This window comes from Equus caballus, chromosome 7 (assembly GCF_041296265.1).
Source record: "Equus caballus isolate H_3958 breed thoroughbred chromosome 7, TB-T2T, whole genome shotgun sequence".
NCBI lineage: Eukaryota > Metazoa > Chordata > Mammalia > Perissodactyla > Equidae > Equus > Equus caballus.
In genome coordinates, this window is record NC_091690.1 from 7,515,554 (window position 1) to 7,539,391 (window position 23,838).

At 37.4% G+C, this 23,838-nt stretch overlaps 1 protein-coding gene and 1 long non-coding RNA gene across 6 annotated transcripts in view; one reads left to right on the forward strand and one right to left on the reverse strand.

The window, feature by feature from the left end:
- The window catches only part of LOC111774446 (uncharacterized), a 127,961-nt gene that overhangs the window by 20,049 nt on the left and 84,074 nt on the right, over positions 1-23,838 (forward strand). The window lies entirely within an intron of this gene.
- The window catches only part of MAML2 (mastermind like transcriptional coactivator 2), a 334,486-nt gene continuing 328,297 nt past the window's right edge, over positions 17,650-23,838 (reverse strand). For both annotated transcript variants that reach the window (XM_001497899.7, XM_070272658.1), the window contains exon 5: positions 17,650-22,027. In XM_001497899.7, the coding sequence (XP_001497949.4) occupies positions 21,012-22,027 (1,016 nt within the window). In that variant the 3' untranslated portion in view covers positions 17,650-21,011. The remainder of the gene's footprint in view (positions 22,028-23,838) is intronic.

Consider the following 23,838-nt stretch of genomic DNA (forward strand, 5'->3'; position numbering starts at 1 on the left):
CATGAAATTAAAACAAGCAAAAAACCAGAAAGGACTGAGAAAAAGATTATACAAAAAGAACTTTAAAAGAACCTTAAAATATTCTCCCCAAAAGAACCTTAGATTTGGCACTAAGCTCCTGGCAAGCGTACCTGAAACTAAACACATAATCAGTAATATCATTCTCATTATCAGAAAGGAGGAATCCTATGAATTTTTCAGAAGAAACAAAAGCTTTTTATAGCAATAAATTATATAAGGAATATCTCACTGAAATTTTATATAAAGGATATAAAGTGATGTATAAAATAACATTCTGAACACCATTTTTGTAGTAAGTGCAGTAGCTTATTTTATATGACTGTTTCTTGTAATAATTTTTAAAATAAAAATGGGTGACATGATCAGAAATAAGTACAAGGTCCTTTGGGAGCAGTGACTCGGGTTATTAGCTCTATTTAGGGAACTAGGGGAGGCTTCCTGGAGGAGATCATACAATGAACTTGAGATGTATCAGCTAATTGAAGAAAGGCAAGCAGGGCATTGCAACAGAGCAAAGAGTATGACAATGCCTTGCTCTTATAGTACATACTCTGATGTTCAAATAGTTATGACATAGTTAATGAGTGTTTGATTTCTTGTTTATATAAGTGATTCAGCAAAAGATGCCAGCACTGCCATTCTAAAAACCTCAATTGAGTAATCCCATCTCAAACAGAATTTGGCTTGGTTCCCATCAGAAGAGATGGAAATTGGGGGAAAACCACTTGTAGGTCACATAATACAAAGTGCTCACAGCTGCCCCTCAAACGCTTGCAACATACCTACAATACAAAAAGGCTCTGAGATGGGTTTAGGAAAGCATGCAGTCCTCAAAAGAACGCAAATTGGGTCCTTCTTTAGGCATTAGAGCTTCAGGGGCACAGAATACGGGGATTATAAATGGGACTAGACTGGACACAATACTCTTTCTATCATCTATGTTGTGACTCTAGAGGAGAAACTGGACTTAGGAAAGTCTTCTAAGTTGGTCATCCCCATCTTGATAGCTAAGTGTAACTAAGATGATTTCTAGAATAAAGAATGAATGGTTTAGGTTGGCTCCATTCCAGGACTATGAAGAAGAGCAAAAGACATAGATAAAAACTGACATATTTTCCAGTCTGGTTCAATAGAGTAGATGACGAGATGGTGATTTGAGGCTGATGCTCCAGCTAAAAATAAAGAATATCTATTTTCCTAGATTGTTATCTGCATTTTGAATGTCTTGGTAAACTAGTATTAGTGGCTGCAGGAGGTAAGAAAGAAATTGAGGATCATGAATCTATCAGGACTAGTAATATACACTTAGATAACCTTTCAGCATTGCCTTGAACCAAGATGAATCAAACATCTTCGGAAGCAGATTGATAAAAGGATTTTTAAAGTCTAATTTTGATATACTGTGCGTTCCTAATTTAAAGATATTTACTGGTTTTAAAACCATCTAGTTACTTGCTGAAATTAATCCTGATGTACTAACCAGCTGCATGACCCTGAGAAAATTATTTAATCTCTCTTTGCTTTAATTTCTACTGCTGTACAAAAGGGATAATAATAACCATCTTGTAGAGCTTTTCTTTTTTTAAGATAAAATAAGTTAGAACATGTTACGTGCTTTCAGTGATGTCCAGCATATAGAAAAAATTTAATAAGTGTTAACTGTTGTTGAAGTTGTGGTTTTTATTATGTAGAAGGATCACCTGAAAATGGACCCTTTCACCTCCCTCCTTCACTAGAATAAATATCTATTGGGTGGGTGAATGAATGTTTAGTTATGTATCACCTTACCATAAAAAACAGCACTATTTTCACTGCTCAAATGGATTTTCTATGGGTAAATATTATTATCAAGTTGGCAGATTCAAGGAATCCAACGCTAAAGGGAATAGAGTGGAAACTGGCGTTTTTCTAAAGCAAGCTGGCCGGGCTAGGCAGAGCAGACTGCGAACAAAAACCACCTAGCTTGCATTGCTCAGGGTGGGGACTATCCTCACAGCTTCCTCCCTTATGTTATTTACTTGGCATTTAATAAGTTTTGAGAGCAGAAAGGAGTAAGAAATAAAATATAATTCACTCAATAAAAAGATGATTGCAGCTAAAATAATTTTTAAAATATTTATTAAGCAATACAAAAGAAAAATGTAAAAGTAGAGAATAAGAACAATACAACTAGATGATTAAATGGAATATAGAAAATAAAATGGAAAGAACAAAGAAGGATGAAAAAGTATTGATTAATACAGCAAAATAATTACAACCAGAGAACTAAAAGATGAAGTAGTTAAAATAATAAACCAGGCTGAAACGGTATGAATATACTACCAATGTATGATTTTAGGTAGAGTTGATAAAGAAATAAACACCATGTAATTTATAAAAGGAATAATAAATCAGCACTAACAGTTAAAAAGACAATCAGAGGTTTCAAACAAAAGTAGATATAATGTCTAGAAAATCTCACCTCCTTTTGTCCTCCAAAATTGTCCTCCAAGATTCCTTAGGCTAATAGAACACAGACCAATATTCCGTTTCTCTGTTTTATGCCTTAAGCCTCAAAGGCAGCCTTTTACACTTCCACTATCAATCAATGCTCCCCCAAATTCTTTCTTCCAAAACAGCAAAGAGTCAGGTGATTTCCCTCACTCTGGCCCTTTCATTTGAAAGCTTTAGTTTCTTTTTAAAGATTGGCACCTGAGCTAACAACCGTTGCCAATCTTCTTTTTATTTTTCTGCTTTTTCTCCCCAAGTCCCCCTAGTACGTAGTTGTATATATTTTTCTTTCCAGTTGTGGGTCCTTCTAGTTGTGGCATGTGGGACGCTGCCTCAGCGTGGCCTAATGAGCGGTGCCATGTCTGCGCCCAGGATCCAAACCAGCAAACCTTGGGCCACCAGAGCGAAGCGTGGCAACTTAACCACTCTGCCATGGGGCCGGCCCCTGAAAACTTTAGTTTCCTGATATCATTATCATCTGAAAAGTATCCCTATATTGTGTGATGCAGTGCTCCTCAAACTTTTTTAGTCTTTGTACCACTTTAGTTGGGCAAAGCAAACAAACAAATATAATCTCTGGAAAGACTGATCTTTGTAGAAATGACTATTCTTTTAATGGTCAGCCAGAAGACGCTCATAGGTTAAATTACATAGGACAGCATTTGCCTAACAGTACCATAGGATATTAATTGGGGTTATGTGAAAAAGTTCAAATAAATTTAGGAAATTCCAGTTTTAAAAATAAGTTAAACAGTTTTATTTGCTAAAGAAAAATTTCAAAACATTGGTGTCTCTTATATATCTCTAAGAAAGCATTCTAGTACTTTCCAACCTAATTTGACAATGAAGACCCTTTGTTTGACTGTGTGTTGCAAAGCCCCCAATTAGTAGTTCATGAAATACACTTTGGGAAGCAGCTTCAAGAGAAAGAATTATATAGAGAGGTGGGAAATCTAGCTTTCTAAGGAAGTCTCTACAATCTTTGAATCTGATTGTGTTATAAAGGGACTAGTAGGAAATATTCATAAAGTAGTCTCTGACTTTGTATTGCAATAGGAAGAGAATCATGATATCTCTGGAAAAATAATAGAGTTAAATAAACTTTCCTTTTTATTTTTATTTTTTTATTATTATTTTTTCTGAGGAAGATTAGCCCTGACCTAACATCTGCCAATCCTCCTCTTTTTTCTGAGGAAGACTGGCCCTGAGCTAACATTCATGCCCATCTTCCTCTACTTTATATGTGGGACGTCTACCACAGCATGGTGTGCTAAGCAGTGCCATGTCTGTACCCGGGATCCGAACTGGCGAACCCCAGGCTGCCAAAGCTGAACATGGGCACTTTACTGCTTGCGCCACTAGGCCGGCCCTGAACTTTCTTTTTTAAAATTTGGACTTTCTGAATGGAGCACCACGTTTAAACTTTAAAACTTCAAATAGTTTGAATGTACTTCTCTAAGGTGAAATATGCCTTGACATGTTTTGAATTTTTAAAATAAAAGCAAATAAATACACATATGCAATGTTTTATTAGTTTAATAACATATCCAGGATCAGTTAAATTTGGAGATCCAAATTTTTACCCATTTTTTTGAGATTATCAGTTTTTCTCTGTGTCATAGAGAGAGCTCATGTAACTGCACAAGTGCAAATAACTTCTTCAAACAAGAAAAACTGCTATGAGATATGCCAACATTTCATGCTCCAACAGAGACATCTGTGCACACAATTGACATTCAGAACTCCCTGGTACACATTATTTTATAAGCCTTTGCATGTTTAGCTTTCAAACTCTGTTATTATTGTATTTAAAAGAAGTGAAAATTTTTTTCAAATGTTATCCACTACTTTTGAAATGCTAAAGTGAGAGCCTTTGAAATGAGTTTGGAAAAGAATCTTGAATAATCCACATCATCACAGATATGTAACACTGAAATGAATTCACTCAGTCACTGCCCTTTAACAGCTGTGTTTTTTCTTATAACCTTTAATTTTCATATTTGCAACTGTATTATAGTGTAGCTATAGAGGCTTCTCTATGAATATACTTTCTGGATTAGATAAGGGATGCAGAATATTTTTCCATAATAAAGTAGTCATCTGGATTGAATTGCCAAAATCTAATCCTCACAACACCACTCTTATTTGGTTTTGTGAAATGAACAAAGACATCTACTTTGACAAGCTCGGAGCAGGATTAAGACATCCTTCAAACCTACTGATCACTCCAAAGATTAACAAAAATTCCCTGCTAACTTTAACCAAAAGACCAGATGTAGAATAATCTTCTATTTTTTCAGTAAGTGTTGAAAGGCAGAATTATACAAATGGAGCCACACATTCTATATAAATGAGGTTTATATAGCTATCTCTCTCTATATATGTATTTAACTTTTTCTTCAGTTCTTTGAAAAGTGACATGTTGGTTTCAAGTTAATATATGAATGAGTAATGAGTAAAAATGACTTTGAAGATGATTTATATTATATTCATTCATATTGGAGGTAATCTTTCTTAATATTTAAGTTTTATATTTTCTCAGGAATAAATGCTAAAGATCAAGCTTATTTTTCAAACATACATAACCATTGTGCTATTCTATCCATATGTCCTATGAATTCCCAAAGTCCCACACAAATTAAAATCTATAGTTCAGTCCCTTAATGTTTAATAGAGTAGATGTCCTCTTATATGATGTGAATAGAACTGGTAGTTCATCAGTTAATTTAAGAAAGAATATAAAATTGGATTAAATAGAGAATTATATATATGTATACATACACAACATACAAATATCATAAATGAAAGTTTTAAATTAATGCAATATTTAAACACATTAACTTATAGCTTATAAAGTGCCTTCATTCCTAAAGCTTGTGATATAAGGACGAAGGCCTTTCTTTTTGGTATGGTTTTGCTAATGGAAGGCCTCTGAAGTCTTTCTTGTATGAATCACATACATAATGCATCTTCTATGATTTCAAGTTCTGATTTCATTAAAATGGAGTGAAACCTTAAAACACTTGCAAAGCAATCTGAGTGCAAAATCCTCCTACTTGATGGATTGGTTGATTGATTGCAATTCCCCTTCTGTCTTTCGCATACCTAATTTGAGAGCATTTAATAATTGTTTATTATGAAATATATCAAATATACAAAGTGTAAATAAAATATGTATGTATAACTTAAGTAATAATAATATAACAAACACTGGTGTACGTACAACCAGGTTAAGAAATAGAACATTACCAGTACCTGAAAAGTTCTATCTGTTCCCCAGTGGCAACCATTAGGCTGGCTTTTTTTTTTGCTGAGGAAGATTTTCTCTGAGCTAACAACTGTCGCCAGTCTTCCTCGTTTTGTATGTGAGCTGCCATCACAGCATGGCCAATGACAGATGAGTGGTATAGGTCTGTGCCCAGGAACTGAACCTGAGCCACTGAAGCCGAGCATGCCAAACCCAACCACTAGGCCACTGGGGCTGGCCCATAGGCTTTTATGATAATCATTTTCTTGCCTTTCTTTACAGTTTTACCATCTTGTATGTATCTTTAAATCATATTTTTAATTTTCCTTATGTTTTAAATAAATGGAATAGAGCTGTATTTTTCTGTGACTTGCTTCTTCCCCTCAACATTATGTTGATATGTTTAGCTTATTTCCTTCTTCTGCAGAATTCCATTCCATTCCATTTGATGACAATACCTCAATTTAGCTATTCTACTGTTAATGGACATTTGGGTTTTGTTTTAATTTAATTCTCCCAAAGTAGATCCGAAGACAAAGACTTGGGAATAAGTTGTGTATTTGGGAGATGATACTGGGAAGCACTGTGAAGGGGTGAGGACATAAAACCCAGAAAAAAGAAGAGCCGATAAAGTGTGTGCTAATAAGCACGTGATCACGATGGGCTTACTCCTGCTGGGAACTCTGAAAGATAGCGTGAAACACACATCAGATTTATCCACGAAGAGGGGAGGAAGCTAGGATATTTACTCACTAACTCCTATCCTAAATTGGTTGAAAGTCACCCCCGCGGCATTAACCCCCTGCCACTTATGGTTTGTCCCGTGTGCGTGGATTGAGCTTGCTGAGGACGCTCCTAGGTAGAGACATGCAGGAAGCAATCATCTTGCGCAGGGCTGTCCAGGGTAAGTTGAGGGAATACGGGAGGAACCCTTTTTGGATCTGCTACAACGCACCCCTTGTACTACTCAGATTCACTCAAGCCCTACACTATGTTCACTCTATCCTGTCACTGATTCCTCAAGGTTCAAGATGCAGTTCCCTGAAAAAGGAAAAAAATGATAAAAGCCTTGACAGTAGGTGGATTAATTGGACAAAGTACAGTCCCTGTGGCTGTATTTGGTCCTAAGGCTGTCAGGGATGTTCATCCTCCCCTTGACCACGTATTGTAGATTTTTCTTGGATGCTTGCCTTCGTGGGTTGACCAGTCCTTCATCTTTGAGGGAACTGAATCCTTTGTTATCTTGTCTTTTTCAAGGCTAGATTGTTACAATTGCTTATGTGCTACTATCATGGGGCATGGAAGGACCAAGAGGTACCCTAGCAAATTCCTCTGCATTGGATAAAGTCGAACACATTATAATATAGAAACTTCCTGTCCAAGAACATGATATAATTTTCTATTTATTTGGTCTTTTAAAATGTTTTTTAATTGTCATTTGATAACTTATTCGTGTAGGACTTTATATATATATGTATATATAAGTATAATATATAAATATATAATATTTATAATATAATATATTTAAGATGTATAATATTATATTTATATATATATGTAGGAGAGAGAGATATATATAGCCTAGATTTCTTTATGCTTTTGGTGTTATTGTGAATGATATGTTTTCCAGGTTATACTTTTTAATAGGTGATAGAGTATAAAAATTCCTTTTATGTATCAATTTAGTATCAAGAAAACTTGGATTTTTGGGGCTTTTCTAAATGGATAATCATATCTATTTGTGAGTATCCAAATAAAGTTTGTTTTGTTTCTTCCTATGCAGTTTTTATGTATTTTATTTCTTGTTTTACTGCACTGAGTAGACTCAGTAGGAATGATGACAGTGAGCATCTTTGTCTTGTTCCTATCAATTTTTAAATATTAAACCAACTTTGTATTCCTAGGAGAGACCCAACTTGGTCATAATGTACTATGTTTCTTTTTTTATACTACTGGGATGTGTTGGCTAAAATTTGGTTTAGGGTTTTCAAAACTATGTTCATTAGTGTGGCTAATCTGTAATTTTCCTATCATGTGCCATCCATCCATGTCGTGTTTTGCTATTAAGGTTATGCCACTCATGAAAAGTGAGTTGGAGGGGCTGGCCCAGTGGTGTGGTGGTTAAGTTCGTGTGCTCTGCTTCAGCAGCCCTGGGTTCATGGGTTTGGATCCTGGCTGTGGACCTATGCCTCTCATGAAGCCAAGCTGTGGTGGTGTCCCACATCAAAATAGAGGAAGTCTGGCACAGATGTTAGCTCAGGGCCAATCTTCCTCACCAAAAAAAAAGTGAGTTGGAAATTGTTACTTTTTCAATTCTCTGGAAAAATTCACATACGATTAGATTTAACTATTATTTCACTATCTAGTAAAGTCTTTCTGCTAAGCTTCTTGTCCTGCTGTTTTTCTTGCAGTAAGATTTTCAACACATATTCCAATTGCTTTAATACTATTAAGGTATCCAGGTTCTCTATTTTTTCTTAAATCAGTTTTGGTGAGTTGTATTTTATGGTAATTCATCCACTACCTCTAAATTTTCAAATTTATTGCCATAAATTTATCCATAGTATCCTGTTATCTGTTTAATTCTTAAAGTTTTAATTGTTATGACTCTTTTTAATTCCTAATAATGTATTTTTCTTCCCTTATTTTCCTTTGATCAGTCTTTCCAGTATTTTGTTCATTTATTAATGTCCTTAGAGAATTAAGTTTTTGCTTTGTTAATCTTCTGAATTGTGTGTTTGGTTTTGCTCTATTTTTGTTATTTTTTTCTATTCTTATTTTTTTTGCTCTTTTTTTTTTTTTGAGGAAGATTAGCCCTGAGCTAACTACTGCCAGTCCTCCTCTTTTTACTGAGGAAGACTGGCCCTGACCTAACATCCATGCCCATCTTCCTCTACTTTATATGTGGGACGCCTACCACAGCATGGCTTGTCAAGTGTTGCCATGTCCGCACCCGGGATCCAAACTGGCGAACCCCAGGCTGCTGAAGCAGACTGTGCGCACTTAACTGCTGCACCACCAGGCCAGCCCCTCTATTCTTATTATTTTCCCCCATTTTCTTTAGATTCATCCTGCATTCTTTTTTTTAACTCCTCAAGTTGAGTTTTTAGGTCATTCTGAGGCTCTTTTTTCTACTGAAAAGAAATTAAGGGAATAAATTTCTCTCCAAGAACTTCTTAAACAGTATACATATTCTATTATTGTTTAATTACAAGTATTTTCTATATTTTATTACAGTTTTCTCATTGACTCATGAGTTGTTTAGATGAGTTTTTTTTTTAATTTCCAAGTGAATGGAGTTTTCCAAGTTATATATATATATATATATATATATTTTTTTTTTTTTTTTTTTGAGGAAGATTAGCCCTGAGCTAACTACTGCCAGTCCTCCTCTTTTTTGCTGAGGAAGCCTGGCCCTGAGCTGACATCCGTGCCCATCTTCCTCTACTTTATATGTGGGACGCCTACCACAGCATGGCATGCCAAGCGGTGCCGTGTCCGCACCCGGGATCCGAACTGACGAACCCCAGGCCACCGAGAAGCAGAACATGCGCACTAAACCGCTGTGCCACTGGGCCGGACCCCCAAGTTATGTTTTTAAATTAATTTCTAAGTTAAGTGAATTGTGGATGGTGAATGTGGTCAGTATAATACTGATCTTTTGAAATTTAATGAGGCTATTTTTGACATATAATGTTAACAATTTTCAGGTATATTCTTTCACACTTAAAAAGAATGTTTATTCTCCATTCACTAGGGACAATATTCAATTCATGCTGATATTTCTAAGCCTTTATTTATTTATTTAAATATATTAAACTTAGATATTTAATTTGTCTATTTCCAATATCTGAAACTTTTGTAGGTCTTCTGCTGTCTGTTACTTATGCTGTTTCTCACTCATGAGGCTTTGTTTACTTACTACGTGTTTTGTGATATTTTTATAATGGATCTTATGCTGGGTTTTTGGGAAACTTTGTGGAGACTTTTTGAAGCCTCCTAAGAGACATTGCATTTTTTTTCTGTCTATTTTCTGAGGGTGCACTCAACTGGAGGACACTTCAAATAAAATTCTACACTCAGTTTTTTTTTTTGAATACATAAATTTTTATGAATACAAACCCAAACTCATGTGAATGCTGACTTTTGGTTGTATGTTTTCAGGGAAGAATTTTTCTCCTTGTAACACAGCAGGGTTTATTTGATTTTCACCCTTGGTCTGTTGTTATATTCCTTTGGAGTACCAGCTTTTTATAGAGGATGTTTTAGTTAGAATCCTTTCCTTGAACATGCCCCAGCCTGTATATTGTGTCCCCCACATCCTGCGAAGTTACCAAAATGCAAGTTCAAGGTCTCCAGAGTTCACCAGAAACTGTCAGGGCCAAAGCTGGCATTGACATTTGCTTATGTCCAGGGGTTCCTGGTTTTACTTCATTTCTGGGCATGGCACATTGGTTACTTTGGTGGTAACTCACTGATCTATTTTCTAAATGCCTTTTTATTTATTTATTATTGTTAAATAGCTTTACAGCCATGCACCACCTAATGACATTTAGGTCAATGATGGATTGCATATATGATGGTGGTCCCATAAGATTAGTACCATATAGCCTAGATGTTTAGTAAGCCATATCATCTAGGTTTGTGTAAGTACCGCAGGGGAGGAAGAAATTTTCCTCTACTCTTTTAGGTTCTTCTGGTTGATCTATGAATTAAATTAACATGAGACAGATTAATAGGAGAAAAGCAAACAAAAATTTAGTCATATGTGTACATGGGAGAAACCCAGAAAAACCAAGTAACTCACCAAAATGGCCAAAGCTCTCACCTTAAATACCCTCCTCAGCTAAAGAGAAAAGAAGATGTTGTGGGTGGGGAGAATCAGGGACGTCAAAGGGAAGGAAGGCAATTCACAGGTAGGCGAAAAGGAGCAAAGTTTGGAGAACAAGTGTTTGACCCCACAGAAACAGTAGAACACAGAGGGAGCCCAACAAACAAGCTTTTCTAGGTTCCTCCCTGTCTACCACCTAGTTCGTGTTATGCTAACATGATAGCCCACTTCCTGAGACAAGCTTATTTATCTGAATTATTTTCAGCAGTTAAGGGGGAGGTAACAAGAAAAACTTTCTGAGTCTTTTTTTCCTTAATAATCATCAGCCTAAAATAATCCTCATGTTAAAGAGACACATTTTAGAGTAGCAAGTTTTGTTCCCCTTCAGTACACTCTATGATGTTTGCACAATGACAAAATTGCCTAATGACACATTTCTCAGAATGTATCCTGACAGTTAAGCAACACATGACTGTATTGTGATATAAATCACACACCATAAAATATTTCCCTTTAATGTGTCCAATTCAGTGGTTTTTAGAATTTTCACAGTTGCACAAACATCGCCACTATTTAACTTTAGGACATTTTCTTCACCCCGAAAAGAAACCCATACCCATTATCAGTCATTCTCCTCCCACCCTCCAGCCCTAAACAATCACTAGTTTACTTTCTCTCTCTATGGATTTCCCTATTCTGGACATTTCCTATAAATGCAATTATATAATGTGGTCTTTGGTGGCTGGCTGCTTTCACTGAGCATGCTTTCAAGGTTCTTGGATGTTGTGGCATGTATCAATATTTCATTCCTTTTCATTGCCAAATAATAATCCCTTGTAAGAATAAACCATGTTTTGCTTATCCATTCATCAATTGATGGACAGTGGATTGTTTCCACTTTTGGCTAGTATGGATAATGCCGCTATGAAAATTCCTGTACGAGTTTTTGTGTGGATATATGTTTTCTTATAAACTCTATGTTTAACTTTTTGAGGAACTTCCAGACTGTTTTTCAAAGTGGCTGTACTAGTTTCCTTTTCCATCTGTGGTATATGAGGGGGCCAGTTTATCCATGTGCATGTCAACACTTGCTATTGTTTATCTTTTTGATCATAGACATCCTCGTGGGTGTGAAGTGATTTGCATTTCCCTAATGACTGATGATATTGAGCATCTTTTCATATGCTTGTTGACCATTTGTATATCTTCTTTGGTGAAAAGTCTATTCAGATACTTAACCCATTTTAAAATTGGTTTTTTTTTTCACCATTAAGTTGTAACAGTTCTTTCTATATTTTGGATAAAATTCCCTTATCAGATATATGATTTGCAAATATTTTATCCCACTTTAACTTGACTGGGCCACAGGATCCCCAGATTAAATATTATTTCTGAGTGTGTCTCTGAGGGTGTTTATGGATGAGATTAATGCTTGGATCAGTGGACTTAGTATGTGAGTGGGCATCATCCAATCTGATGAAAGCCTAAATAGGACAAAAGGCATAGGAAGGAGGAATTCATCCCTCCCACTTTTTTTTCTGCCTCACCACTTGAACTGGGACATCTCATTTCATCTTCCCCTGCCCTCAGACTGGAATTCACACCATTGGTTCTCCCAGTTCTCAGGCCTTCAGACTCAGACTGAATTGTACCACCAGCTCTCCTGGGTCTCTAGCTTGCAGATGGCATATCGTGGGAGTTCTTAGTTTCTTTAATTGCATAAGCCAGTTCCTCATAATAAATACCTCTCTCTCTCTCTCTCTATCTATCTATATATATATAGCCTGTTAATTATTTTTCTCTGGAGATCCCTAATGCAGCTATCTCTTCATTTTGTTGATAGTAGCTTTGAACTACAAAAGGTTTTTATTTCGATGAAGTCTGATTTATCTATTTTTGTTCTTGCTTATGTTTTTGGTGTCATATCTAAGAAACCATTGTGTAATCCAAAGTTATGAAGATTTATGTCTGTTTTTTTACTAAGAGCTTTATAGTTTTCATTCTTAATTTAGGTCTGTGAACCATTTTGAATTCATTTTTGTATATGGTGTGAGGTAGAGGTCCAAGAGCATTCTTTTGTATGTGGATATCCAGTTGTCTCAGCACTCTCTCTCTTTTTTTCTGCTAAGGAAGATTCACCCTGAGCCAACATCTGTTGCCAATCTTCCTCTATTTTGTATGTGAGCTGCCACTACAGCATGGCCACTGATTGAATGGTGTAGGTCCACACCTGGGAACCAAACCCAGGCTGCCAAAGCAGAGCCCACTGAACTTAACCGCTAGGCCACTGGGGCTGGACCCCAGCACTATTTTTGAAAAGGCTGTTTTGCCCCCTTGAATTGTCTCGGCACTCTGCTGAAAATTATTTGACTCTAAATGTGAGGGTTTATTTTTGGACTCTCAATTCTATTCCATAGATCTTTCTGTCTATGCTCGTGACATTGCCACATGGTTTTTATTTTTGTAGCTTTTTGGTAAGTTTTAAAATCTTCCTTTTTATTTAAATGTAGCATTTCAGTTATTTTAGTTAGGAAGGCCTTTCAGGGTATCTCATCTGCATACTGCCAGAAATCTAAATCACTGTTTATTTATTCATTATTTATAGCAGAATGCCTTTAATGAGAACTCCAAATAATTTAACTTAGCTTTCTTTTCACTTCTAATAATCTATTTCAGATATATAATAAGACATAAAAAACAATATAACTACCATGTAGTCTCCAACCATCTTAGAAAATAATGCAATTTAAGTCCCTTGTGTACACCTTCTCAATCACATTTCTCTATATTCCCTCAAAGACAATCAACATCTTGAATTTATGTTTATCATTCCCATGCATGTCTTTATACTTTTATTTACCATCATTTCCAAACACCTGCTATCTTGCCATCCTCTACTGTAGAGGCTGTAACCCTAAATGCTTGACATCTAGCCTCTCTTGAAGATCTGAGAGGCCATAGACACAGGCATTTAATGATGTTTAGGTATAAGTTCTGGCTAGTGTGACATTTCCCAAATGAAAAGGTAAAGATTTGCCATAGACAACATTTTTGCCCTTCATAACGTTTCCTTTCCATTTTTCCAACTTGGAACACAGACATGGGGCTGAGGTAACTATCTTGACACCATAAGGTGACAAGATGAAGTCTATGCTCCCTCATGGCAGAAATGAAAGATGGAAATAGCCTGATAGCATTGTTGGACTATAGCACTCGGTTAGGACTGCCCACCTCAGACCCTTGTTGCATGAGGCAAATATTGGATTTCATCAAATCTAAGATGCCATGATTGTAAGATACACTATTATTCTACATACCACTAAGAAAGAGAACAAATGCTGACAATTAAACAATAATATAATGTTTTCTCTTTACCTCAATTGTAAATGACAACCTAATTTTACAGATAAGAAAATTTGAAAAACGTGTTTCTTTTTTCTGTTCTTTTCTCTCTTTTTTTGGTGAGGAAGATTGGCCTTGAGCTAACTCCTGATGCCAATCTTCCTCTTTTTGCTTGAGGAAGAGTGGCCCTGAGCTAACATCTGTGCCCATCTTTCTCCATTTTGTATGTGGGTCACTCCCACAGCATGGCTTGATGAGTGGTGCAGGTCTACGCCCAGGATCTGAACTGGTGAACCTGGGCTGCTAAAGCAGAGCACATTGAGCTTAACCACTACACCACTGGGCTGGCCTCAAAAAACATGTGTTTCTAAGAGTCAGTAAAATGTATTTTTTTAATCTTCTTTTTTAAATCGCCATTAGCTGAGGTTTCAAATTCTTGCAGCTGAAGTTTCCTAATTGATATTATACTATAATAAATAGACAAATTGAAATTGAAATTAATGTATCTGAAAGTAGCAAAGGAAGGAAATCAGGTTTTGCTAAGAAAGTTGCTTTTTGCTGTAGGTCAGCAATCCAAGATGGCTGAGAGTCCAGAAATCTGCAGGCATATTATGTCATACATGGGTCAATTTATTGGCAGATTTATTCTTTGCCCTTTTCTGATCTGCTCTGCAGTACTCCAACCTATGTTCCCCAGCCTTCTGGGTGAGCTAGGTCCAGCTGAGTTTAGCCAATGAGATGCATTGCCTGGAGAGTGGGAAAAGACAGGAGAAGAGAATTGTATTCCTTCTCCTCCTTCTCTGTCATGAGTGGCATGTCCATTAGGAGCTGAAATTTCTCACTGGATCCAGCTTCTGCCAGACAAGCCAGCCAATGCTGCAGCATCTGCTTAGTGATCCTGGCCCCTTGTCATTTTGTCCTTCCATCCAAGGAGTGGTAGTGGCGTCCTACTTGTGCACATCTCAGGATGACCTCACCATCCTTTATTTGGCTTCTCAGCTCATCCATCACATGTGTAACCAATTCCTTGCATTAAAGTCTCTCTGACACTTGGACTGTTTGAAGCGGTTTTTGTTTTCCTGACTAGAAATCAGTGATACTTTTTAAAAAGTTGAATTCTCAGTTCTAAGGTAAAGTTACTGCACACCAAGTCAAACAGATGGGAATCATAGCAGGAGATATGATTGGGACTTGAGAAAAGTCTAATTCTGTGGGTCCCTTCTCCGCGCCTAATGTCATATACTCCCTGAGGAAGGGGCTATTGTTCCCATTGTAAAATGCAGCCGGCATGCATCCTGAGGAAAGAGGAAAGTTTTTAATACTTCTGCTCTCCAGGCCACTGATTTGAATGCTCAGAGGCAGGATAATCTTTATTCTTTTTGTTCAGAGGATGTGATCTATACATGTTAGTTTCCCTTACAAATGGAACTCTTTATTGCCATTATCTTTTTCTCTCTCCACTTGGATATGTTGGGAGTGGATAAACATCTTTTGGGCTTAGATTCCTGGTTCATCTTCACCCGGCAGAGAAGAGTTTACCTCACCTAGATGTGCTGGTCTAGGAGGTGGATGCAGGAAGTAGATGAGATCTGGATAGCCTCCTTATGGGGAGGAGGTGAGTGTGCTTGGGTTATTAATGAGATTTTGAAATTTGAAATACAGGAAAAACAGTGTACATGGAAATAGAGCAGCCAGAAAAGGATAGTAGGCATTCGTGGTTTTATTTTACATCCCTTTCTTTCCCTCTTTTTCATTCTTTCTCCCTTCCTTCTGCCTTTGCTTCCTTCCTCCCTCCTTCCCTTCTTTCCTCCTTTCTTTCCTTCCTTCCTTCAATAGCAACTTGATTTTCCTTTGGAAAATCACCTCCTTTCCACTCTCAGTCCACATGGTTTGGTGGTATTAAGACTACCTTTTCCTCCAGGAATAGTCATTGGACTCAGGCCCGGCCAATCAGAATGCTGCACCTCCCTGGTCAAAGTGATGGTCTAGGGATGTGCACATGCCCTAATCAAAGCCTCTGGGATGCAAAGTTGGATCTTTTGAAAGGGAAAAATTCAATATTGTTCTTTCTGGACTTGGAGTTGTGAGGATGTAAGTCTGGATCTTCTGGCAACCATCTTGGCACCATGAGAGAAGGGCCTGGCTGAGAATGGAGCCAAGACACAGGGAAGTGAAGGAGAGAGAAAGAAAAGAACTGATTCTTGACAACATTGTTGACCTGCTGGATTCAGCTATGCCTAAACCCAGAACTAGCTCCTAGACTTTTTAGTTAGGCCAACTAGTAAATTCCTTCCTCTAATCCTATATTTCCTTTCCATCCTTCTTTCTTCCTTTCTCCTCCCCCTCTTTTGTTGAAGAACCATAAGTATTATAAAAAGCATCTGTCGGGGGCTAGCCCTGTGGCCAAGTGGTTAAGTTTGCATGCTCTGCTTTGGCGGCCCAGGGTTTCACCAGTTCAGATCCTGGGCGGGGACCTAGCACCGCTCACCAAGCCATGCTGAGGTGGCGTCCCACATAGCAGAACCAGAAAGATCTACAACTAGAATATACAACTATGTACTGGGGAGCTTTGGGGAGAAGAAGAAGAGGGAAAAAAAGATTGGCAGCAGATGTTATCTCAAGTGCCAATCTTTAAAAAAAAAGGCATCTATATATTCCTGCACATCCTGGAGTTAAAGATGACTCAAATTTGATAAAAAGGGAACTTAAGATGTATTTATATAAACAAACAAAAGCACTCTTTTAATATTACTGCATGGAGGTCAGGGACAACGACATTTGGTTTTAAAAATCTAAGGTCAGTGTGTTTTCTTAATCCTCATGGTAGAATGTTTTAGTTATGTTATTGTCACCAGTGAAGTTGACACTAAGGCACTACATGTACTTTGTCTATGACAGAAGCTTAGGAAGTATATTTAAAAGATGTTACACTGCCATTTACAACCCATAAAACTTCATTAACATATACCCAATGGAGTACATTACTCAAAATGTTGGTTTCCTCCTCTCTAGTAGGCAAATACTTTCTTTATGAAATTCTATGATCTCACCGGAAAATGACCATTTCATATCACACCCAGCTTTTGATCTTCAGGACTTGATTTATACTTAGTCAGTGGGCACCTATGTCATCGACACTGCCTGTACCTTTGTCTATAGTCTAGTTCTTGCCTACTTATGATGAAATCTCATTTTCATAAGATTTAATTTTAAAGGAGATGGCTGCTTTGTTAAATAAAGTTGACTGACAATCTGAAAAGTTTCAAAAGCTTGAGTGAACAGTGATTTCTTTATCTTAAAAATGATGCTATTGAGTCTCTTTGGTTACTTTTCCATTTAGCTTTGGGAAAAAAAATCAATCAGATTTTTTAGAAGTGGAAAGGAATGTAGAACTATTTCAGCTCCAAACCCTCATTTTTTCGTGAAGAAACACAGTTATAGAGATATAAAGTGGAAATAGTAGACCAAACACTTAAGAATTTGAACTGCCTCTGGCAACCACAGAGTAGGAAGAAGCTGAGCTCTTCTTCCTCTTTTCACTCACTTTTACTCTCTTACTTCCTCTCTCGTGTCTACTTCCATGGGTACATACTGGGATTCATAGCTAATTTTAGAATTAGACATTTCTTTCTCTTAATTTGTGTGTATTTTATTTACTTTTACTGATGTTGATTTTATTTGTTTACTATCCAACCATCTAGAATCATTGGACAGGGACTATATAAAATGTCAATTTTATTATTGCTCCATTAATGACACTAATAAAAAGGCTAATATCATACATCTTTTTGGTAGAAGGGAAAGGGACAATGGAACCCAAGCACCATTATTTCAACAGTGGAGCAAGAAAATTTGGTCAGAATAGTTCCCCTTGCCTCCTACAAGGACCCATCTTTCTCCCAACCTTCTTGACTCTCAAGGAGGGCTGTGTAAATATACTCAGTGAAGCTGTGTTTACTTGGCCCTGAATTCACTCAGTTTGGTCTGACCAAATGCCACACAGCAGGCCAGCAAATGCCCACTGTGCCTGAGAATTAGGCAGTGTTTTTCCAGCATTTAGTAGGTGCTGTGCATATAGAATCTTAATGCAAACTTTCTAAGTGAGGTAAATACTGAAATGAGACGTCAGCATTTCACCAGTATTAGAAGCTTCCCAGAGAATGAATTTGCCTTTAAGTTCCCATCACTATGAACAGTTCTCCAAACTTTCTGTGATGTAGCAACAGTATTGCTGGTGATTGAAAGTATCATTTCATACAAGAGAACCACTTCTGAATTTTTTTAAACTATTTTTTTAACACATGGAATTACACACAATACAAAATACTTGTTTTACAAGTTGAAATCTTTACAGTTATGGGTACAGTTACAGTAATGAAAGGAATATTAGTGCACTCACTTAGAGCAGAGTTATTTATCTTCATTGGTCTTAACACAAAGCCAAGAATGAATTATTTGCTTAAATTGTTTTCTAGTCTTTGAATTAAAAAAAAGAAAAATTATTTCTACCTCCTGTATAATATGTCAGAATGATAAACAATGCCAACAATTAAGTAGTCTTGTATTTCTATAAATGGGAGATTGTATTCCAATAGCTTTTAGTTGTAAATCTAAAGTTTTTGGCTACATATGTCATCAAATTGTCATTATCTCAGCTTTCAGGAAAATTACGTCATCTTTGGTAATAGGCTGCCAACAAACAGAAACTATAGACTACACCATTTTTTCCAAAGAATCCTGTATTTTAATGAATAGCTGAATAAATAGACATTAATTATGAAATTCACATTAAGATAGAAGAAAATCCAAACATTCTGATTGCTTTATCCCTTAAGTTTGATAGCTACTACAAAACATACTATTTATGTTAGGGTAAAAATAAGCTGAATCACAGGAGTGTAACTGGGACGTGCTGGCAGATATATACAATAACATGGAAGAGCCAGAAAATAAAAGTGTTTATATGTACATAATTTTTTCCTTACTTTTTTGCATGGAGAAACACTGTTTTATAAAATGGGAAAACACGCAGTAGACCACATGCAACAAGGACCAATACAATGTGCACAGCAGAATAATCAAACGACACAAGAACTGTGGGCTTAAAAAAGAATTTGGGAGCAGGGAAAAAAAAAAGGAAAGGATTGAAACCTGGAATGCTTTCTTACTGAGATTTCAGAGTATAAATTTGTCTAACAAGCCTCTTGATAGTTTTCAAAAGTTCCCACTTGACCTCCAATGGTTTAAGTGTAGAGCTAAAAATAAACCATCATATTATACAAAACTTTGTATATTAGCATACAAAAGGTAACAATTTACTTTTTGTATAAAATATAACCTTTTGATAGTATATTTATTTCACATATGTATAAATATAACCCAAAGAATATGTTTTAAGTATTTCTACCAAAATATTCTTTACAAAAGTTTACAAAACAAGTAATTTATTTATATTTACAACCTAGCACAGAAAAGATTCTGGGCCAGTGCTGTTGGTATTGTGTAAAAGAAAGAGAGTGCTTCTAGACATTTTAAAGATTGGGAGAGGGCTTTGCAGAACTTTCAAAATGTATTCTTTTTAGAACAGATATTTAAAGATTTAGTTATTAAATGACTTCAGTTAAATTACATTTGATAGTTGAATATGTGAGTGTATAACTAAAAAGGCTGAAGATAACCTGTGTTCCTCCAATGAGGAAAATAATAGTGATGTTTTGCATCCATCCCAAATCAGCACACATCTTCCCCATTTTACAGCTGATTTGTATGTGGGCACTGAGGTTACAGGACTCAACAAAAACTCTTTCTTTGATACAGTGCTCAGCCCTGAGGGAGAAAACCTGGATATGAAGGGTCCATTTAGCATGTGGCAATGATTCATCACATCAGGGACAGAAGAATGAATAGACTGCTACTAACAGATCACATTCTATTTAGCTGTTTACCCAAGTAATATGTCTAAATAAGGACAGACTGTTTTCTCTCTCACTTATGCTTTCCTTCAAACCCCATGAAATAGAGTTGTAGGCACCCAGACCCACTATGTCTGGACCTGATCTTTTGCTAATTTCCAACCAAAACGTGATACCTTCTAATCTCAGTTTTGGTCTCCAAACTTCCTTTTCTTACAAATCAGTCTCTGGTCATCAAAATAAGCAGGAAGGACTAGGCTCAATTTCACGCAGCCGCAGAATTAACCAGCAGGCATCATCACAATAAGCAATACCCCAAGTTATTTGTGGCCAAATAAATCTCCTTTAGAGCAACAACCAACAGGGTGTTTTTTTTTAAATAGTAAAATCTGATGCAGACAGGTGTGCACTAATTTTTCAGTATGGTTAGGACAGGTCATGGTTGTATCTAAGAGTTGGAAATGGATTCAGAAATTGATTGCGGAAGACCAAATAAAACTGGACAGCTCTGCATTCTTGTTTCATCACTAGACACAGCATCTTGCTGAAGTACAGGACATGTGGGAAAACTGGAAAAGTGAGGAGTGAATTGGGGAAAAAATTCTAGAATCCACCGGATGTTCTCTAGGTTCTCCAGCTTTTGTTTACTTAGGACGCTGTTTGGTTACTCCAAACAAACCTATAACATTTCAATCTACGCTGGAAGTTTTAGGAAAACTAAATGAAAAGAGAAAACCATACTTATATCTATTAGAGCAAATTAAGGAATTTGTTGCTTGTGGCTTGGAACTAGTACCTCCATGTGACATGGGGTTTAAACAAGCTACAAGTTCTATTACTTTTCTTTCAGGGAGAAAAGGAACTTGGGATGCCTATTTTACACAACTAATTACACATCAACATCACAGTTCTGTTTGGATAAACTGGATACTGTGTCCTGGAGTTTAGACAGGGAAAAGCGATCCCCATGTCTTACTTTCAGGATTGAGATTTAAAATGAGCATTTGGACCAAAATGTTCACCACTACAGTTACTTTCTGCTTTTCATTATTAAGCCAAGGTATCTTCATGTAGTCCAACTAAAAGTCAACAGTTTGGCCTTTACAGAGTCCTTGGAGAATACTGCTTTTTAGTGCTTGGAGTTTGTGAATTGTCTCCCTTTTCTCCTTTAGGAGTTGTTCCCCAAGATTTCATCAAGATTGATGTCTTTCATCCAGTCATCATTACCAGGCTCTGTCTTCAATAAAGAATCAATGAAATCAGCATCACTGTTTAGGGCAGGGCCCATACTATCAGTCTGTTGGTTGAGAAAGTCAAAAGCTAAGTCATTGCCATGGTCAGTTCCTTGAAAAGCCCTGGAACTTTGGTTGGGTGAAGGAAAATTGCTGGGTGTCAGGGATGGTGGCTGGCTTATGCCTGTCCTTGCCTGACTCAATCCTGTTCCTGACTGGTTCAAATTAGGCAAAATCTGTGTGCTTAGCTGATTGGGTCTGAGATTCAGACTTCTGAGTGGACCCATGTTTTGTCCATTTAATGTTTGGCTCATTTGGTTCATGGGTCTCATTTGCACTGCTGGTGTTAACTGGTTAGGAGGAGCCACTGCCCTCTGGGAAAATTGCTGGCTACCTACTGCCTGTTGCAATGACTGGTTTGGAGTATAGGCTGCAGGTGTACCTGTGGGGAAGCGGACTCCTGTGGACTTTAGGGATTCCTGCTGTTTGGTTGTTGCTTCTTGAGAGGCCCAGTTTGGTGCTGTTGTGTTGGCTGTGATCATTACGTTCGACGCTCTCTGTGCTGGCATGCTCGCCATACTGTGGGTTAAATTTGGTCTCAATTGTTGCGAATTGCCAACAGGTCCAGCTCCAAAAGTGGCCACATTATTGTTATTAGTTGGCCCTAAGGTAGGCAGCCGTGGCATCAGAGGGCTGTTTTGATTTGCTATCAGTTGGTTTGGGTTTCTCTGTTGGGTCAACTGATTCATTCCTGAAGGGACGCTGTATGTGCCAGGTTGATTGCAAGGTAGATTTCCATACATCCCTATGTTCTGAACTGCTGTGGATAATGATGACATTCTTGTCCCATGGGAAGTAGACATGAGGCTGGAATTTGGAGTTAAAATGGTCTGTGTTGAAACTGGGTTTGCCAAAGCCTGGTTAGAGTTTAAATTCACTGTTGATGAGCCACCTAAGAAAAAGAAGATAATTATATTAGTTTATAATAGTAAGTTATCTCCTTTTTTTTTTTTTAAAGATTTTATTTTTTCCTTTTTCTCCCCAAAGCCCCCCGGTACATAGTTGTGTATTCTTCGTTGTGGGTTCTAGTTGTGGCATGTGGGACGCTGCCTCAGCGTGGTCCGTTGAGCAGTGCCATGTCCGCGCCCAGGACTCAAACCAACGAAACACTGGGCCGCCTGCAGCGGAGCACACGAACTTAACCACTCGGCCACGGGGCCAGCCCCAAGTTATCTCCTCTTTTATAGCAATTTGCAATAACCTTCTCTGAAACTGCTTTTGGAGATAAGAACAAATAAAGAGAAATAATCATCACAGCATATTATACAAAAGGAGCAAGACAGCTTTTGGGGGGAAGTACTACCCTAGGTCATCCATTAGTCAAGAGTTTACACATTACAGAAAGAAGACCAAAATAGAACGGTTCTATTTTTTAGGTTTTACGTCATTCCTCTTTTGCAGTCATTGAGGGGCGGTGATAGTCAATCTTTCATTTTCAATTAGCTTTACTCTGTTCCAAGACCAAAGACTACAACCCTGATTAACCAGCTGTCATGAAATCCATGCAACTGGTCATCCCAGGGTCCAAGTAAGAAAGTGTGGATGAATCTTATACACGGCTACTAGATTAATACTACAAACCTATGGCCTTGAAAATCACATCCAATTCTTCATTGACATTATCCTCATTCAAGAAGCTGCCACAAGTTGCTTCCCAGTGTCTAAACGGTAAATTCCCATCTCTTTAAACATCTGGAATTCAATGTAATCCATGCTGCAGTGATTATTTCCATATAGAAAGCCCTCTTCTCCAGGAGGTACAGTTACCATTGTGTTGTTATCCAACATACCATGAGCTACCTTTGCTCATGCCATTTTCCTCTCATGTGATGCCCTTCTTACCTCACTGAGCCCTATCTTTTCTTCAAGGCTCAGGACAAGGTTCAACATCCTTCATTAAACTTTTCCTGATATTCCAGGCTTCTCTCTCCACAGAATTTGCTCTTTCAAGTTTTCATTTAGCACTTAGCTTTTATATTGGGAAATCCATGGAGCCTCAAATTGCCTGCCATTTGAGTGATTGGATGTGGGACCGTCCAATCACAGGCTGCTGAATAGGGAGGCTCCGCACATCAGATAGTGATTAACCAACACATTGAAATCTCCCTGGCTGGGGGAAGTTAAAGTCATCATGGGAAGACACCTTGAGAGGCAAAAACGAAATGCCAAAATGATTTTTAAAAGTGCCAGCTAGATGATAAGTTCCACGAGAGAAAGAATTTTTGCCTGTTTTGTTCACTGTCACATTCTTCAGGTCTAGTGGATGGTGCAAAGTGGGTATTCACTTCATATTTATTGGATGAATGAATGAATGAGTAAATGAGAGATTGAAGCAAAGATACAAGTTGGAGAAAGAGACTCTTTTAAAGTAGTCTCCCTGCCGAGAGTGAAGCAGAGGCCCAGAGAATCAGAGATACTGAGAAACAGAGAACCAGACACACTTATGAATATCGGGGTTCTATGTGGAGAGGAGAGTATGGCTGCAATTGTAACCCTGCGGTACCTCCAACTTCTTGAGATAGCTAGCATGCTATACAACCTGACAGATGGAAGGCCTTGCTATTTGTTTTAAAATATGTCCCCAATTAGGCTATATAGTCCTCAAAGGCAGGAGCAGTCTCTTGCATCTCCTTGTATCTCCAGGCTTAGCACAGGGCCCTGCACTGTTTAGGACAGTAAGTGTCTGGTGAATAGGGATCAAAG